At 42.7% G+C, this 20,434-nt stretch overlaps 1 protein-coding gene across 1 annotated transcript; it reads right to left on the bottom strand.

The window, feature by feature from the left end:
- Positions 1 to 299: 299 nt before the first annotated feature.
- Positions 300 to 19,177, bottom strand: fam171a1 (family with sequence similarity 171 member A1). The gene is made up of 9 exons (XM_070835108.1): positions 18,857 to 19,177; positions 12,567 to 12,794; positions 11,796 to 11,888; positions 8,849 to 9,007; positions 8,037 to 8,213; positions 3,519 to 3,635; positions 3,197 to 3,311; positions 2,544 to 2,661; positions 300 to 2,165 (listed from the first exon to the last, which is right to left on the bottom strand). Exons 1-9 carry the CDS (start codon positions 19,053 to 19,055, stop codon positions 594 to 596), a joined length of 2,778 nt encoding a protein of 925 aa, XP_070691209.1. The 5' UTR covers positions 19,056 to 19,177; the 3' UTR covers positions 300 to 593.
- Between the last annotated feature and the right edge of the window lie 1,257 nt (positions 19,178 to 20,434).

The following is a 20,434-nucleotide window of genomic DNA, read 5'->3' as shown; positions in this document are numbered from 1 at the left end:
TGGATTGGACAGCGGAGATAATGATATTAGGAAGTGTAAGTCACACTGAATCCAGAAATATACACATTATGTTTGCGTGTTAAGATGTGAGTTATGACTACGAGAATTGGTATGATTTTTGACTAAAACAATTCAACTTACGCAGTACACATTTGCTTCACATCTTTAACTCAGAGTGTACATGTAAGCGTGGTCCTAGTTTTTCATTTCTATACATTTTAGGTGTTTAGTTTTTATTATCTATTTACCTCTTATATTTTTTTGTTTTGAGATTCATGTGTGACTTAGCTGCTGGAACACTGATTTCCTGCTGGGATTAATAAATTACTTTATCTAAAAAAAAATCTAATTTTGAATGAAGAAGACGACAGTTGAAGCCTCAAGTTAGCTTGACCTGAACTTCAGAATTAATTTTTTGACAGAGCAGAATGTGGATTCTGTCCCCAATAACACACTTTGAAATCACTTTAAGGGCCAGTATGTGCGGAGGGAACAATTACTGAGATCAAAATTGCTTTCAAAGTGCATATGAGCATGTGAGTGAGTCTATTAAGGAAAAATGTGAGCTTATCCTTTAAGTGGTCATCTGTGGATCATTTAAGATTAAAGGCCAGCAGAGGTCGCTCCTCTCTCCTCTGCCATGGACTCTTCTTCTCCTCCTCTCCATCCTCGTGCGTTGCATCGTCATCAGGAGAGACTGACAGCAGTGCGTGACCAGTCCTGAAAGTCTCTCCCTCTGGTGTTGGCAGAGGAGGAGGAGAAGCAGGGGAGGAAGAGGAAAGTGAGGGGGGCTCCTCTTGTATTTGTATCCCCTGTACTTGTTTCCCCTCCACATCCTCCTGCCCCTGATCCCCTCGCTGACCCTCTGCTTTGTCTGACAGGATAGGTCCTGTTTTACTGTCCTGTGGGCTGCGTTTGGGCATCTCTTCCTCGTTGGCACCTCCATCCAGATCATCCACATACACCAGCTGAGTGTACGCCATTGCTGGTATTGTGCCCTTCGACCTGTCTCTCTCAATCTCCCTTTCCTCCCGCTCCCCATCTCTCCCCTTGCGGCCCACTCTTGGCTCATTCAGGTCTACCCCAGAGTCCAGACTGGCATCATTTCCATTGCCGCTCCTCCCGCCACCGCTGTTACCTTGCTGACCTCCTCCAGTGGGCGTGTTGCTGTGGCACCCTGCCCGCTGGAGGTCGATGTAGGAGTGGCGAATATGAGCGTTGGAGCGCCCATCGAGTGAGACAAACCAGGCTCGCGGGTGAGGCAGAGGTTTCCCTCCTCTTAGCTCCATTAAAGTCTTTTCAGCCAACAAGGTGTCCTCACTGTTTATTTCCACAAGACCTGTATCCCCAAGTGCTGCTGGAATAGACAGAGACTCTGACATGCCGAGACCCTCTCCGTCACCTGGCTTAGGGGGACCTGGGGTGCAGTCGGTGGGGGTTTGCCCTAGGGGCTGCTGGGAATGTGAGGCATTGAGCTCAGCCTGGATGGTCTCCAAGTCACTCTGCTGGTCAGCCTGCAGCAGGAGGGCCTGACCAGACAGAGGGTGCTCCCCGGGCAGGCGCATGTAGTGAGCTGGTATCACCAGTGTAGGACGCACCCTCGGGTAGCCTTCTCCTCCACTCAGGAGGTCCACAGAGCCGCAGCAGAGCAGCTGGCCCGGCCGGGAGAGACACGGGGGACTGGGACGCTCCAGGTGGTCCACAGAACGGGACAGAAGGTAGTCGGGAGCTCTGCACTCGCACCCCTCCCCTCTGCTGGGGGAGTGAGGAGGAGAAGAAGGCGAGACGCAATCAATCATCCCGACGCTGCTCATCTGGTTAGAAGACACCTGACGGTGATTGGCTAATGACAGCTCCTCTGAAATCGGGTTGCTGGATGAGCAGACGGAGGTGTATGATTGACGGTAGCCCTGGTCTGTTACGGATGAAAGGGCGGCCTTTAATTGGAACGTCTCCACAGACTGCCGGTAGTCTCGGCTGCGAGGCGTCAGATTGCCAAGAGATGAGCCGTGATGGCTGTTGTTGGCGAGAGAGGAGCGGCTGTGTTTGTTGTGATGGATTATGTTGTGTTGACGTTGATTGTCTTGGTGCTCATATGAGAAAGGCTTCAGCATTGGTGTGGTCATGTCAGGCTCAGTCGCTGTGGAAACAAGTTCCAGCTGCACCTACAGACAACAAATATTTCAGTGTAAGAAACTTTTTAAAATGTACTACAATTTAAAACAAGATATGAAGCAGACCGAAGCTAAGGAAAATACCATATTAATTAAAGTAACTTTATGGCAGACAAAATAAGAGAACGGTATTAATTATTGATAGTTTGTGGAATTCATTTTCCCTTTTTCTGCCGGTAACAGGGATGTAACACGTAGGGCTCAGCCACAGTGGAGCACCTTCATGGAACTAGGAGGAGTTTGATTTCTGAAAGATGCTAGAGAGATATTTCCTGACACGGGGGTTTGAACCAGGTCTTCACTCTAAAGAGAAGTACTTCCACTGTTTGATATTCCCTAAGACAGTGCATTGTAGACAGTCAGACAGACCTCGTTGCTGATGAGGTTCAGGTGGGACATGGAAGTGGCTTGGTCCCTCTTACTGCTGTCCAGACCAGAGGACAGAGTGAGCTTGCGGTGAGACCCTCGAGGTTTCAAACAACGGCGCCTGCACAACACATAGACACAGCAGATGTTATGACTGAATCAGAGGAACAGTCACTACGTATCCTGTGCTGCAAACATGACAGCTTATGTCATGTGGCCTGTTGTGTACTTTCCATGTGAATTTTACTTATATTTAGAACTCGCACACACGCAGAACACTATACTGCTCCTTATATTATAACAGTATCCTAGTCAAAACAAACCCAATATCTTTGTATCTTTGTACAAGTTCATGTTGAGTTAAACATGTAATGCTAACAATAATCATGTTCATGCCATAACATGATATACTGGTGATAATGTGATGGCCTTTTTCAATGCTGTTGTGTAAGTGCACACTGGGCAGCATCAAAAATAAACATATACAGCCTAAAATAGCTTAGTTACAGTACGTTCAAATGTTCCACATCCACATCCATATTATTGTATGTTCCTGACACTGTCAAAACACTGCCTGTGTTTCCTCACTTTGGAGACAGGTGAAGCAACTTCTGACAGTGTTTAAGATGGGACATAAGCCAAAGCATCTCACACACCTGCAGTAATACAACAGGAGGCAGAGCAGGCAGAGCAGGATGAGGGCCATGCCCCCCAGTATAGCCAACAGAAACACAGTGTGGTATGTGCTGATGTCCTTTGCAACCAGTGGACCTGTTGGACAGACCAGAGGTGGAGAAAAAAGAAATAAATTAGATCATACAGAAACTGATTTTTACATACAGGTTTCATTCACTGTCAAAACCAACTCTTTGTTAAGATTATAACTGTATCTGTATTGTACATCTTTCTACATACAGTACATGAGCACATTCATGACATGCCAAAACACGTGTTGTGTGTTTTACAGTAGTTTCCCACCTGAGTGTACTGGAGACATGGCGGCCACCCAATATCCCAGCTGAGGAGCAATGTAGGTCAGACTGAGCTGGCTGCCCTCCCTCTGCACATGACCCCAGCTGCTCTTTATCCAGCCACCTGCACACAAACACGCACACAAAACCGCACCGCTTGAAATCAAATTTATTCTCTATTGGAGCCACCTTCACAGAGTTTGTTAGCAAAAGCTCACAAGGCCTGCAGCAAACTCCCACCTGACTCAAAAACTCACTATAGATAAAGCAGCACTCCACTTACATACATTTAGATACTTGTTAAGTGTAAATTATTTATGTTTTAGGCTTAAGAATTTATCAATGTGAAGTCAACTCCATTACCAGTGTTTCTGAAAGACTAACAACACTTTTAATACCACAAAGAATGGAATTTACTGCCTGTTTAATGGCCATATCAGCCAAAGTGTGAAAGTAATATGGAAAACCAGTAGGAATTATATGGTTATGATGATGATGATGATGATGATGATGATGATGATGATGATGATGATGATGATGATGATGATGATGATGATGATGATGATGATGATGATGATGATGATGATGATGATGATGATGATGATGATGATGATGATGATGATGATGATGATGATGATGATGATGATGATGATGATGATGATGATGATGATGATGACGATAAATGGTATTGCATGACATGCAACATTGATCAGGTTAAGAGGCATAAAATGGATGCATTAACTATTTAGAGAAGGTGAATTGAGTTACATTTTTGCTGACACTGACACTTGCCCATCATGAGTTGATGAGCTTATGAGCTGACAGTGTTTGCTACAGGTCTGACAATACTGACAGAAACAGAACAGCTTCCTGAGCGCACAACCCGCTGTCAAAACAGTCCCACTTTTAGTTTATAATGTCTCCAGACAAACCACAATCTGACACAAACACGTTTTTAACATTACTGGCTTTTGTAAAGTGTTAAGACTTTCTGATACTTTCTTAGGCCTTTCTTAAATTGTAAACTGCAGATAACTTGATTGATTGCTGGCAAAACACTCAGCAGTGTGAGAGAAGAGGGAGTGTTTTTGCAGTACTTAACTCATCCACGGGGAGGCAGCATGTTCAGTGAAATGCCACTGACAAGACTATGGGTAGGAACACAATAGCAGCTCCAGCAGTGCCCATACCAAAAACCACAACAAAGCCAAAGGCACTGATTGATTGGCTGACAGTAAATCTGCTCCAAGAGGAAACATTCAGTAGTGCCTTCACACTTCCCCTCCTCTGGGCCTCAGGGCTTGGATGGCGAGAGCTACTTTGTTTCTATGTTTATACCCAGTTATACAACATCAAGGGGTCAGGAATCTGCATCGATCTTCAGGAGAGAGGAAACAAAAAGGGGAAGGAAGGGATATTCAACAAGAAAGACAAATATATAAGAGCTTGGAAAGAAAGAAACATAACAAGGAGAGGAAACAAGAGTGGACAAAGAGGAGGAATGGAGGGGGAGATAAGGGAAAAGGCACAAGAAACAGAAGCAAACAGAAATGAGAGAGGCTGTGTGACTCAGCACCTCACACACACACACACACACACACACACACACACACACACACACACACACACACACACACACACACACACACACACACACACACACACACACACACACACACACACACACACACACACACACACACACACACACACACACAGCCCTGCCCGGATTCACCCTGGTTCTGTCTGCTTGTTTCCACAGGGGTCTCTCTCCCTCTCTCCCTCTCTCCCTCTCTCCCTCCCTCTCTCCCTCCCTCTCTCCCTCTCTCCCTCCCTCTCTCTCTCTCTCTCTCTCTCTCCCTCCCTCTCTCTCTCTCTCTCTCTCTCCCTCCCTCTCTCTCTCTCTCTCTCTCTCTGACCTGGGGACTCTGTTCCCACGCCTCCATACAATACACTGCCGACGACTGCTTCAACGCAGCGCAAACATTTATAACATCCATACAGCCGGTATATCACTTCTGCTTTTCGCCCTTTCATGCTAAGTCAACACAGCTGACACAGAGTCCCTTTCTGTTCCCAGATAGTAATCTGTCCTTATTTGCATCATCAGCCTCCTCTCGGGATGAAGGTCTGTCTGTTTACAAATGTCACTCACACAAATACATACAGACACACGCAGAGGAACTTGAGCCGTACATATATGACATCATTTCTCTCCATGCTCCATTAAAATGCAACAATACATGAGAGGTTGTCAGTTATACAAGAGAAACAGGTTTGTGTGTGTGTGTGTGTTTGTGTGCGTGCATGTGTGTGTGTGTGTGTGTGAGTTGTCCATGTGCGCACTTTGTAAACAAAACTGACTTCTTTGTGAGGGAGCTTTTATCAGCCTGGAGTATTCCTCCAAAAGGCACCAGACAGATTTCATAGTTCTTTCTTTGCATGTCTGTTTTTAAATCCTCAGTTTAACACATACATAACAACACACTTGTTTCACACACTTAACAGCTCAGCAAAGAGACTCAATCAGGAGCCGGGCCTTTCTGTTGTGTTATTTATTTTGGTGGGTTGCTAAGGAACACGAGATGTAGCCCGGAGAGGGGTCCGGGATGGCCTCTGTTGTGGAAATACTCGCTGCTACAGGCTGTGTGTACAAGTGTGTGCTCTTTCAGCTTTTATCAAAGCCCTTTTTATAAGCTCTGGATGTTGATTCTTTGGGCACTTTGAACTGAGCCTTGGGATCCTTAAAACTATCACAAGAGCAAAGATTTTAAACAGTGATTGACCCAATAAAATCTGCCTTGCCTAGCAGAAATATTTTAAGGGAAGATTTAGAGATGCCAGTAACATCACATGTATCCCAGCTACAAGTGGCCTATTATTCTTGTTTATGTTGCAGCTTTCTGAAAGAAGCAGAAGGCACATGTTTAGACGATGTGTCATCTACAAAGGGATTTCCCTGTATTTGTGTCAAATGGATATGACTGGTAGAAAATGGGATTTAGTTATACATTCTCCTGTCTATTAGACGAGCAGTTGACAGGTAAGATTAGTTTAAAAGGCTCAAAGGGCTGAAACTAATGATTATTTACTTCATCAGTTAATCTGTTGTGTATTTTCCTTAGTAATAGATAAACATTTGGTCTATAAATGTCAGAAAATATTAACAGTCCTAAACCCAAAGACATCTGGTTAACTACCACAGAGGATATCTACTTTTAATGGGTTGCTAATAGTGATGAACCGACAAAGAATTATCCCTCCCAACTCTTTGGTTCCCCTCAGCTCAGGGTTTTAGTGTTTTTCAGCTCTTTGTTTGGGTTTTCAGACCCACAACCTGACTTGTTTTGGTTCCCTCTCACTGCTCTTGTAGCATCGCTCTTTGGTCGCAGAGGGCTGTGGTTTTTAGCTCAGATGAACCTACAACAACGTGACTGCCCAGCACCAAGTGACACACAGACACAGGTGGTGAACACAGTGGAGCGTTTAGCGGCTAAAGGTCATATATTTTCCTCAGGAGCTGGTGGAGACCAAAGACGGAGCTAAAAGAAGAGTAATTACTGGACACAAACTGAACTCCTAATGAATGCTACTGTTCCTCCAAGTCTGGTGGAGGTGTTAATAGACAGCTATTTGCTTAAAGTGTCAACTTAAAAGCTGATGATATGCTAATGTTTGTTCCTGCTGCCCCAAGTGGCCACTTGCTGCAGATTATTCGATTTCACTACTAAGCGATTAATCAACTAAATGTTTCAGCTCCTCATCCAATAATCCAGTACATTTTATTGCAGCAGAATAGGTCTTAGTAGTCCTGTTCTTCAGCACTGGAGCAGCAATAACACAATGTGGAGATACAGCAGATCTGGAAATGTGAGACAAATGTACACAGAGATGGACGTTTTGTAGTGCAGACACATCAGACACTCAACTGATGATCTAATCACTGTTCTTCAACTGAGCCTGTCCAAGCAGAACTGGGTGTGTCACAGTGCAGGACGCCTGACAACACAGATTTAAGACTGCTGAAATAAATCAGTGGGTCCAGAGAGGCTTGAAGGGTCTCTGCTGCAAACATCAGCACCACAGAGCCTTTTGCTATTGTTTGGTTCAGTTCAAGATTTAACTGAGCTCCAGCAGATTAAGCATCAACGGTCTTGTGATGTGTAGCAGTATTTGTGTTTTGATTTGCAGATTAATGTGGTACCGCATGCTGGTCATTATTTATGATTTTATGAATAAATTCATTCATCACTCGAACACACTGCTACAAGTTATGACCTGGCTGCACTGTGAATATGCACGTGGTTTGTATTAATGCTTCTATTCTGATAATTTCAGAAATCATTTACCCTAGGAAGTAGGTGTGATTAACATACAAGCGGATATATAACAGGACTGCTGTTTTAAAAGGGTTGAGGTTATTTTTCAGAGATCTCAGTGAAACATACAAACACAGATATGTAGATGAGCGAATGCTTTATGCTTAGAAAGTCAGCAAAGCTTTTCTGTTTCTGTCATTACATACCCAAGCGTGGGTCAAATCTCCAAGCAGGGATGTGATCATTTTCCTTCAGGCCGCTGTCAGCTGGCAGGGGGACGGACACTGTGATTGGCTCATTCACCTGAAGCTCCACTCCGTCGCTGGCCAATAGGTGAACAGAGATGGCTGCTACAGGAGTTAACTCAAACCTCTTCTCGGTCCCTGTGAGGGGAGCAGGAGAGTGTAAGAGAGAAAAATGCAGCAAAAAGGAAAGGGAGTGGGGTAAGGTGCACAGGAGGGGGAGCAGCAAAAGGAGCAGACGGCGGGGGGGGGGAGTAACATAACAAAGCGTAGATAAAGGAGAGTTGTCAGCGGAAAGACAGACAGGAAAGAAAACAAGGGAAAGACAGGAAAGAAGGAAACAGGTTGGAGAGTGACAGAGGGTAGAAAGTGTCACAAAACACAAGTAGGCTTGTGTTGCCTGCAGGGAGAGGGTACTTGCTGTGGGGAGGGGGAGCTTTTGAGGGGTAGTCAAGCTGAAGGAGAAAGAAGGACGCACAATTGCATACGACATACACATACACTAACACACATCAAGGCGTGGATAAGACTGCCTAAAAGCGTGCGGGTACAGAGAGCACACACAGGGGTTATTGTGTTTCAGCAGGTCAGATAGAGAGGCCTCTCCAGGGTAAAGTCTCTCTGATGCACCACTGCTTCTCCTCTTCACTCCCCACCCCCTCTCAGTAGCCCTCTCCCCTGTCCTCCGTGCCCCACTCTCCTTCGCCCTGCTGTGTTTTCCACGATTGAGTCTTGAACTCCCCTGTGCTGTTACCATCTGCCAGCTCGGGCCTCACCTGTGCCGTTGCCGCCGAGGACCTGCAGGTGGGGAAAGTGCTGGATGTGCGATGGGGAGCTGGCCACGGTGAGCAGAGCCGTTAGGTTGGAGTAGGACGTGTTGGAAGGAAGACTCAAAGCTCTGCGCTGGAAATGAACGCTGGGCTGATGCCTGAAACCTTGAGGAGTAACAGACAGACATCAGAGCCCATGGACATGTTGATGGCCATGTTGAGCACATATCCAGTATTATCAAAAATGAGAATTTGAACAATTTCAAATAGGTTTTAAAAAATATTTTTTGTCATTTTGTTATTTCTGTAATAGATGGTTGAGATTAATGGGATACATTATTATTATTATTTTTTTTTTATATTCTCCCTATGTATACTATATTGTTTCTATGTTTTATACTTCCTCTACTGTAGCTGTACATATTATTCATATCTCCTCCTGTCTGCTGTGACATTGTAAATTTCCCCGTCATGGGACTAATAAAGGAATATCTTATCTTATCTTACATGAGAGCCAAAATCAAACTGGGGTCATTGCAGTTATTTGGTATCTCAGATTATCATGCCACAAGGATGGCCTTTGGTATTGGGGTGCCAATCATGAACTGCATCTCCACTGGTCAAAACCGGTCGGGGACCTCTGTTTGTCTGTCGTTCTCCATCTCTCTCTCACCTCATTTTCCTCTCACGTCTCTACTAACCACTCTCCAATTCAAGTCATTAAATTCCCCATAATTTTGGTCCACAAACATGTGGTAATTTTTTGGTGTGCAAGATATTCATATCTGTATTGCAGATCACACTGTTGTTGTTTTAAAATATCCTTAAATATTGTCCATAAACATTGTTTTAAGTCTGTTGGCTGGTTTCTTATTGTTAATAAATCTCCAGAAATATTTCAGAAATTCTTCAATGACTTTAGATTTTAGGGCTGAATAAAGTAGGCTCCTGTATGAGTAATCACTCAGGAAAGGCATGTGAGAAATATAAAATCAAGTTCTCCATTTACATTCAAGATTATAAGGTCTTATTCATCAATACTCATACAATGCAATAAAGGTAAATGATTAAAATAAGAGTTAAAGAATTAGAAAAATAAATGTAAAAAGGATAGAATTTAGACTATACTGTATAATTTTGTACATTAAAAAAAAGTTTTTTTTTTACTTTAGTTTCCCAATTAAATTCAATGCAGGAATCCGACAAATTCAGCTATGACGTTTCACATGACAGCAACAGCCCCTCTAACACATGGATGTCGTTTCAGGATGTTTTACAACGCAATCTTCTACTCCTCGTGTTCGCCTAATGCCTATTTATAAATTCAGCCATCAAATTAGGCTTAATGGGGGTAACTCTGGATCGATACAGTAAAGATAATGCCTCCCTCCATCTTTTCTCTCAGCCAGCATGATGCTTCTTTCTGATATTTTGCTGTGCAATTAATCGTTTCCTTTTCATTTCTCTCCATCACTAGCTCCCATCCAGTCTCTGCCTGCCATTAACAAATTACACATAAAGTGCAGTAAAAACTGCATGTAGCTGGGCTCAGCAAGGTGATGTCATTGTGGTTCGACTGTGAGTGCACATTCCTGAGCAGTGAGACACACATCCAGCTGTATATGAGTTCACTGTATTGGTGTTTCTAGTCGCACTCGACATGAATTTTGGCTCTGCAGTGTGTGCATCTTATTACTTTCACGTCTCTGTCTTAGGCTTGTTCGTGAAACTTAGTTGTGAATGTAGTTTCCCTTCTGTGGCTCCAATTGTGTGAAACATTTCTATTCTTTGTGTGCACCCCTCCTCAACTCTTCTTGTCTTTGTTCCCTCTACTTTTCTCTCACCTCGTCTGTTCCTCCTTCTGTTGGACACTGCTCTGCCCATCCCCCCCTCTTCTCCCCGATTCTCTTCAACTGCTCCACCCACATCCCCACTTTCCAGCCCATACTGTATCATCCTCCTCCTCCTACTCCTCCTCTTCCTCCTCTTTCATTCTCCTTCCTCGTGCCACATGCCAAGGTTTATCACTCCCTGGGTGTCCAAGTTCGCAACATCGTGACAAACACAATGTGGCGGACAGAGGGCAGAGACTGCGCTCCGCTCAGGCACGTGCTGCGGGCGGTATGCACTCAGGAGGTTCACATGTTAATGGTGTCTGTATGTTTATGTGCGCTGTGTCTGTGAAGTTTTTTTTAGTCAGACAACACAGCTGACACGTTAAATTACTCCCCTGTCGGTCACAGACACACAAAAGCCCGAGCAGACAAAGAGATTATATTGATTCTGCCTGAGTGAGAAAGCCTTATCTAATATAATTACACACCTTAACAAAGAGGCTGACTAACAGAGACAGACTCATGATTTACATTTGTGCATGTGCGGACGGATGATTTGTTTTATCAGATCAGGCTCGATAGGAGGCCGGGCTAATTATTTTCCATTTATATTAAATACAAATATGTGAATTTGTCAGTGTTTATTTTTGTAATTAAAAATTAATGAAAATGACCAATACAAATACAGGGGTTACAAATACAAATTTCAGCACAAAAACTCTAGTTTAACAATTTATTTTTCTTACAAACACAGACCTTTTCCCCTCAACGTCTTTGAGACTGAGCAATGTAGAAAACCTAATTCAATGTGAACTACGGTGATCAATGTCGTCTTGCAGTTGGAAACACAACTTATAAATGCCCAGTTGTCATGGAGTAAATATCCACTTTTATGAGTGGATTTAAAGACTTAATATCTGAGATTTTAACTTCATCTGCTGAGAAAGATCAGAACAGCTACAAATGGACCTTGTGGTGAGATTCTTTTACAATCCGATGACACTAATGTTAAACCTGCTCCTTTAAAAAAAGGTTGGTGTTTATTGGTGACAACTGTATGTATAGATATATAAATCAAAAATTATACACACACACAGACATATGTATACTGCGTTTACCTTGTAGGCCTGACACAATCTCCACAACATCCTCATACACCATCAGAGTAGCAGCTCTTTCTGGTAGCAGGTCCAGACTGATGGAGGAAAATACTGGAAAACAAACAAAACCACACAAGGGAAAACAACATTAACTGACAGAATGAATTCACCATCAGATAAGAGACAAACTACAATCTACCTGGCCACTTTACTGATCACTATCAGACATAACAAGTCATTAAACCATCTTTATACATTTTTAATAGTCGTGCTTTCATCCTGTCTGCTGTGCAGCACACAAGTCTGACCCAGCAAACTGCACTTCTTTCCTCTTCCTTCCTTTCTTTCAGTCCTCCATTGTTCAGAGCTGGTAAGCGTGATAATCCAATTGGCCGCCGTTCCGTTGGCTCATAATAACCACCCTCTCAGTCCACCTCCCTGCTACAACACACACACACACACGCACACACACGCACACACACACAGTACTGCAGCCTCTTGGGAGGTATTTTGTGTGTTAGTGAAAGGAAAGCTTAAGCAGCCCCCTTGCTGGGTTTTGGCATCTATTGTAATAAATTAGTAATGGAGCACTCCACTCATCATTAGCTCACACACCTGGCACAAATACAACACAACCTTCACTTTACAATAACACACAGACAAACGCACATTTAAGTGGCAGCGCACATTAAGATCAATAACCTGAGAGCAAGCACTTCTTATCTAAATGTGGCTATTGCACGATGTCACTTCTGCATTTGTCCTAAAATCTCTCTCTCACACACCTACCAGGTAATCTGGAGGGACTCCAGGGCACGGAGTTTGGCACATATCCCTGTTTGGTTGCAGTAACGACCAACGGTGTCCCAAGGCGGTAGGGGAAGCGCAGGTAGGTGTTGCCATCAGCTGATGAGGTGTCTGTGGTCACAGAGGAGTGGTTGGCAAAGAGCTGTATGGTGGCTCCTCCCAGGGGCTGGTGAGTGCTGGCATCGCTCAGGTGAACCTTCAGAGTCACCTCTGTGAACAAACAGAGGATTTATTGAGTTGTGTACATGTACATATCGGAGCGCCGGTGTGAAGAGACTAAACAGCCATTACACAGAGCGATATAGAGACACAGTGGTGTTATAATTACAGCCGTCTAAAATACAGACATTTCTTTAACTGGGTTTGGTTTCACCGTCGTGCCTTTTGCCTCCATTGGAGATGGCGTACCACATCCTGGCAAATCATAAAAAGACAGCCGTCTGACTATTTCCTGGAGTTTTGCCAATGCCACTTCCCCTCTTAAACAATGGACCATTTCCCTCTCTCAAAGAAGCCTTGGACCAGAGAGGAAAAACAACTGTATACATAAACACCTTTTCTAATGCAGAGGAGGAAGAAAAGTTTTTACACAGACAGCCTGTTGATTGAAGAAGGGCTCAGACTAAACGTGCCTATAGGCTGGGGCATAACAACAGTCGCACAAGTTTAACTGCATGTCACACTGTGTGAGACGGGTCTGACAAAATTGTGGATGCATCCTCTGTCTGACTGCCTTTTACTGGCTTTTGGACCATGTCAGCTGGTGCAATTAACGCCTGGTGAATTGAATTACTACAATATAGAATAAATTTTATCATAAGAAATATATTTTCTCTATTTCCTCTCAAATGTGGGAATTTTATTGTTGTCTTTGCGACATAGGAAGTAATCTGAAAATATTTGTGCTTTAGATTTGAACACATCACCATGGGACAATCGAAATTAAAACAGGCTTTGTTCACTATTTCTATCTATTAGCATTATCAACTAGTTAACCAGAATGATTCAATAATAAAAATAATCATTAGATGTTGCCCTAGAGACAAAACATGCAAAAAGAGACATGTCATCAACTTGCGACATTCATCTGTGCTGCTCTCTCATTTTGAAAATGTCGCAAAACAATAAACAAGCTATAGTCGTTGTGCTGGCAATTTCGTGCATCAAAAGTCCTCGAGAGGAAGCAAGGAAGAGTTTGAACCTGAGGTGATAACCATTAAGTCGTGCTGTTGCATGGATGTTACTCTGTATAAGTGGTTGTTGTTATTAACATTGATTATTCTTTTAAAAGTAAATGAGGTATATTTATATTATTAGTCATCAACTGTGACCCTCAAGTCTGCTGTGTTTCTGTTGACCTTTACCTGGAAATCTGAAATGAAATTTCCTGCATCCTGAAAAAGTGCAGTATTTGCCACTGAACTGTAGAGGAGTAGAAGTGTAATGTTTCAGAAAGCACAAGCAAGTACCTCAAAATTGTACTTACATAGTAAATGTACTCTGTTACTTTCCAATACTGCTAAACAAGATATGCACACATCTTTTTCCTTCTCTGCAGAGAGACAGCACAAACACTGTGAGGCTCGTTATATCACAAGCAGAAAAACAAAAAGAAAGTCAATTTTAGCTTTGTATCCCAAAGGTATGATAAAAATCAAACTTGGTACAAAAACACTATAATTTAACATCCACAGAAACCCACGCCATCTCCCTGACTTGGCACACATGACAACATAAATCTGGTTTGATCACTGGCTGCTGGCTGACCCATAGTGACCTTTCAATTAAAGCTGAAAGGGTCTCTCCTTCCCTCTCCCTTCACCTAAACATGCCCACCTCCCCCGAACTCACTGCAACTGAATTTCATCGTAATTCTGTCTTGTAACCCTCCATGACACACACGCTAACCCGTACATACCCCTGGCTAGACTAATCCCCCTCCCCCCACTCTGGGATCCTGCGGTCAGCGAGGAACCACTCTGACAATCTGGGAAGAGTTCAGCCCGGGTGCAGGCTCCACCTAAAAACAGAGCACCGCACCAAATGATACCTCTGCACGGGTGGAAGTTATATGGTGTTTTGTACGCAACAAGGTTTGGCAGAGCAACGTGTCAATCTCAGACCAAACGCATCATTACCCCGAGAGGTCTGGTGTGAAGATCTGCTCTGTGGCTGCTTTCTGACCCTTCACTTCATTCCTCCTCTTTATTACATTTGCAACAGCAGTGGAGGGGAAAGCAAAAAAGACGGCTGGATTCCCCCTTGACAGAAACTCCCTGCTGCATTAAGATCTGGTGTGTGTGTGTGTACCATGACCTCCCTTCCTGTCCCCACTCCCAGTGATATGTTGTTAGGGATACCAGCTGTGCTCACTTTAAAAGAACTCCCCTGGGAGACTGACAAATGCAACAGTCCCCTCCTAGTGCTCATCCAATAAATCACTTCTGTGTGGCATCATTGTTAAACAAGCTCTCCTCTCTGCTCCGACATGCAGGAGAGAAGATGATGGTCAACCTGAGGAGTGACAGGAGACCTTGAATCTCCACCTCATAGCCGCTCCTCTCTGTACTGACTCCTTATCTGTGTGTATTGAGCGCCATATGGAGGATGAAGGCATCAAAGGGAGTTTTGCCTGCCCAACGCTGCGATCTCAGATCAATTATCCCAGGCAACGGCAGCCAAAGCAGCAGGGTGGTTGTGTGTTTATGTGCGAGGAGAAAGAGACAGGAAAGAGAAGACAGTGAAAACACTGTGTGTACGATTTTCAGCCCACTACAGCTTGAATTAATGCGTGTTTGGTGTATTAATGAGAAGTTACGGGGAGGCAAAGCATGTCTGCACCATAAAAGTGAGGTGTGATAAACTGGAAATGCATGGTATGGCTGGCCTCCATTGGGTGTGTGAGGGGGTTTGGTCTTCTTCCAAACAGAGGAGGGGGAAACAGATGCTTTCTGCACACGAGGCTGAGTGGAAAGTTTGCTTGTACACAACATCCAGTGTAACAGTCGCAGCTACACTACGCTCACTGCTGAGCAAATCAGTGGCTTATCACAAGTTACTGGAGTTCAAAGTGATGTCAGTGGAAAAAAAACATTAGGAGACCTTCACCCTTCATCAAATTAATACAGACAAACAAATGTAAATGCCATATTTTCATCACGTTGTGGGCACAGTTATCCACAGTTTGAGGGTTGACTGGCAGTCTTAATTGCGTCATCTCCATACGCAATGATTTAATGGCACCCGACAGGAGAAAATACAAAATAATTTGGATTTGTGTGGTTGCTACAGCAAAGGGACAACACAACAGATTGTTTTCACCATCTAATGCAGGAGCACATGTTTGAGTACAAGAGGAGCCAGAATCATGTGACAACAGCACAAGAGCTGTGGTCAGAGATTTGAAAAGCCGAAACATTGGCAAGTTGTTTAAATAGTAAAGTATATAAATTCTAAACAGTAATTGTAAATGCTTTTTTTTTTAGTATTGTATCATATATAGATATTATTTCAAGGCAATACCGCACATCCCTATCGAAAGAAAGTATGCAGTAAGTGAAAACTAGAGCAATGCATGCATGCATTTAACTTCAAGCTCAGCAACAGACTGTTGTTTGTGTTTCTGGATGTAATAACTTGTTCAACCACAGCAAAAGGAAACACAAGGACTGAAGTAACGGATAAATTCGGATAAATAACAAACATCTGATGCACAGTGTGGTGATCTTGCAAAAAAGAAAAAATAGACCTATTAAAAATGTTATGGGAAGAAAATGAGGAAGACGGTAAAAGGTCACTGAGATAAAGTATGAATCACAAACAGGGATGATCGGGAAAGCGAATGGCAAAACATGTCACAGCATGCAACATGTGGAAACACACAGAGGCAAATCAAAGCATGCTGTAAAAAAAAAAATCAAAGCATATAAACACGCTCCTATCTGCTGAACTAAAGCTCGGCCATTACAAATAAAGGAAACGGCTATCAATAGGTGTTCAGCCTGCTACTTTCCCTCCTCGGGATTAAAAGTAAGATTAGATAGTGATGGTCAATCCCATTAACTCAGCAGGGGAGACAGCAATTAGGTTACATCATCAGGTCTCAGTCTGAGGAGCAAATGGACTCTCTTCGTCTTACTTCCAGTCTACATACCGTACAGTATACTCTACTGGTTCTGCTCCCTAAACACCATTCTTCCTTATGGCCCAATATATCCTCCCCACACTGGGTTGCTGTTAGCACTCACACCAACATCTTGTGATTAAAATCAAGCCTGGCTAGCTGGTGACAATGTGATTTGATTGGTCTACTTCCTGGCAGCCCTTGTCCAGCTTCATCGAATGTTTGTCTGCTGGAGATGCAATGCCATGCCTATTATGGGCAGCAGTAATGTGAGTGAGATCTATATCTGCGGGTAGATTGTCTGTCTGGCTCCACTCATCCATGCTGCCTGCTGGACAGACCCGGAGAAGTCCTCAGTATCGACCTGAACACACCCCCACGGGGACAACTGAAGGTCAGTCCGAGGCAAAGTGAGCACCAGAGAAAGAGAGCGAGAAAGAAAGGGAAAACAGAGAGCAGAGAGAGGCCGGGACAGACTTCAAAGCGTCACAATCTTGTGAATTATCATAAGCATTACACTTTGTTCTTTACCAGAGCCTGCTGCTGTGAATTTGGACCATTTTCATGATGCAGAATCTTGAAAGCCTTAAAGTAATCACAAGCCTTCAAGCAGAACTACTTCAACTCCTGAACTAATCATGAAATTGTAAAATATTATAAACCAAGTTGACACTTCTAAGAAAAAAAAAATTACTCCTCTGTGCTGCCTTTTTTTTTTTTTTTTTTTAACCCTGACTGATTTACAGCAATAGTTACTGCAAGTTTACGTTCATACTTCTACTGTAAACATAGTCGGAGAGAGAGGGCCGAATGTAGGCCAGCCAAATATGTAAGCAAACACAGACCACTGTGATGTGTGTGTGTGTGTGTTTGAGCATGACAGCGAGAGATAAAAGTGATGGATAAAACAGATGTGGCTCCACTTTAGTAGTTAGTATGACAGGGCAGCTTTGAAGTCAGTGAGTGAATGAGATGCCATCGGATTATTGTGATTCAGTGTTTGGTACAGTATATACCATTTAGTAGGGATGACTACTACATTCATTATCAATGAATCTGTTATTTTCTCAATTACAAGTTTAGAAAATAGTAAACCTTAAAGTTTTATATCACATAAGACAAACAGAAACTGCAAAGTGAGGGTGTCAGCTTTTTTGCTTCAAAAATTACTAAACAATTAATCAATTATTAATGTTGCTGATTAGTTTTAAGATGATTTACTATTTGCTTCTAGCTTTGAGTGTCTATCTTGGCTCATTTGGTGTATAGTAGATGCTCATCTAGTTTTTCATACTTTATTGTACTTCTACTGCTGCAACACAACAATAAAGTCAAATTAATGATGTAATTTTATATCATCTTGTCTTAAAAGTTAGAGATGATTAATTAGCTGTCAATAGAAGATTAAGCTGCAGTTCAAGGACTGATTAATCATTTTAAAGCAAAAATGCCAGTAATTCAATGGTTGCCACTTCTTAAATGTTAACATCAGCTGTTTATTATGATAGTAAGCTGACTGGCTGTGGGTTTATGTCTGTTAGTTGGTCCAAATATGTCTACATGGGCTCTGAGAGGTTGTGACTGGCACTTTGTGCAATTTTCTGACATTTAAGGCAGACTGTTGACTTGATTAATCAATAATGATAATAATCATTAGGTGCAACTCTAGTACAAAGACCAGGTAGAAAGTTTGAGCTTGTTGGTACCCATCTACTTGTTGTGGGACACTTGAGCAAGGTGGTCTATCAGACAGAGAAAGAGAAAGTGTGTTTTTTTTAACATATCGAGGATTAAAAAATGAGTAATCACAGCAGCTGGACTCAACTGCTGCGTTACTGTGGACAATATGAGGGCATGTTTCCAGCCACAGCTACTGACAGAGTATTTCACACAGATATGACTACTTCATATCAAAAATAAAGTGTTGATTTGAGATATTATCCAGGGACATAAAGCCAGGCTGGATAACAAACATTTCAGAGAAGTTTTCGTGCCCTCTTTCAGCCACCGGCTAACTTGCTAATGTTAGCTAACTTTAGGTCACATCAGCATCCGAGCAGGCTAGCGGCTCCATTAGCCTCCAAAGAGCAGCTAACCGGCCGCTTTCCCGGACAAAGAGAGCGGATAAAAATGTTTAAAACACTCCTACCCTCCGTGGCTGTGTCTTCCGATGGGGTTTTAGCGGCAGCTTTGGAGACAAGGTATCCCAAAAGGAGTACAATCGCAGCGGTCCGTCTCCAGTCCACAGCCCGCATCATTGCAGATGTGAGTCTCAACGCAAACGGTGAAAAAAAAAGCAAAGTAAAAGCCAAATGTTTCTCTTTAACAAACTCACTGAGCGGCCACATCAGAGTAAACCCGCTTTATCCCGCAGAGGAGGAGATACTCCATGTTCAGCAGCATCAGCACTCCCGGTTTTCCGCCTGTAAAGCCGTGTTTCCTCGGTCCCGTTGTGCATCCCCAGCCCTTTAGCCGCTCGGTGGGTTTTTTCATGGACGGGCCCGGGTCACGGAGGAGGAGGACGGCCCCGCTCCTCTGAGCCTCAAGCCCCAGAACAGCTCCAACAGGCGGCTTCTCCCACACGCAGCACCGCTGACACCCACGGACCTCCAGCGCCACCTGTCCGCCACACCAAGGGGGCTTTCTCACAGTTTTAGATTTTTTATTAATTTTTGGGACTTTTTTCACAACATATCTTAAAATGAGCCAAACTCATATCACAAAGGGCATTTACACTACTTTTATGGAGCCCAAGAGCTGACACAATGTGGCAAAAGCTTATCAGTCAACCCCCAAATAAAAACTATTCAGAATATTGTTAGTTAAATCATTAAAACTGAGCATATTGGTGTAATATAAAGCTCTATACTCAATGAAAAAGATTTTTGATTGGTTCCTCAACTACAAATCAGCTGATAAACGGACTTAAAACTCCTTTTATTTCAGTCTTTTATTGTTTCACACTCCACTGTAATTGTTTAACTAGTAATGTTATTTACTGACACATTCATTTACATTTTTGTCTTTTTCTAATATTTATTTTGTCAGTTTTTGTCTCAAACTCTGTTTGAGTTTGTGTTTCTTCGTGGTTCAAATGCACCTCAATCAACTGTGCAAAATCAGTGATCAAACTTATTGCTTCTTCTTTTCACTCTCCCTGTTCTATTGTTGCTGCTGTAACATGAGAATTTCCCCCTATGGGGGATCAAATAAAGAAAAGTTTAAATGTAGGAAAAAGTTATCAGACAAGTCAAAAGTATAATTGAATACATCAATAAATACTATAGTTTGTTGGATAATTAAAATGGAGCCTAAATAAGCTTTAGAATCACAAAACAAAAAGGTTTTTTTTCTTGACTGCCAATCACTTGAAGGAAAAATAAAATGTAGGCTACTTTTATTCTTTTTTGTATTTTTTATCAGTTTACTTCATTCTTTATCAATCATTATCTCTTGATATCTCTGAATTTTGTTACATATTTTTCAACCTTTCATAAATTTTAGAAATAAAATTTTATTGTATTTTGACAGTTTTGGGACAAAAAGCAAAATTACCACATTGATCATTGGATTGTGATCATTGTTGCATTAAAAGTCTGCAGTGGTAATTTCCTCAGAAACATGCAACTTGCAGTATTTAAAATTATGTAGATCCCTTATACCCTTTAAAGACTTTTAATTTCATAGATGTGCTGCAGATAATTTAGTCTAACTTTACATCACAGTG

The sequence above is a fragment of the Pempheris klunzingeri genome, chromosome 8, assembly GCF_042242105.1.
Source record: "Pempheris klunzingeri isolate RE-2024b chromosome 8, fPemKlu1.hap1, whole genome shotgun sequence".
Taxonomy (NCBI): domain Eukaryota; kingdom Metazoa; phylum Chordata; class Actinopteri; order Acropomatiformes; family Pempheridae; genus Pempheris; species Pempheris klunzingeri.
This window is presented reverse-complemented; position numbering and strand designations above follow the sequence as displayed.

Coding starts and splice junctions, on each gene's coding strand:
- fam171a1 (XM_070835108.1), bottom strand. CDS start 19,055: ATGTGGCCGCTCAGTGAGTTTGTTAAAGAGAAACATTTGGCTTTTACT. Junction 9,008..11,795: donor GATTGTGTCAGGCCTACAAG/GTAAACGCAGTA, acceptor TTACTCCTCAAG/GTTTCAGGCATCAGCCCAGC. Junction 8,214..8,848: donor CCTCGGCGGCAACGGCACAG/GTGAGGCCCGAG, acceptor CTCCCCTCACAG/GGACCGAGAAGAGGTTTGAG.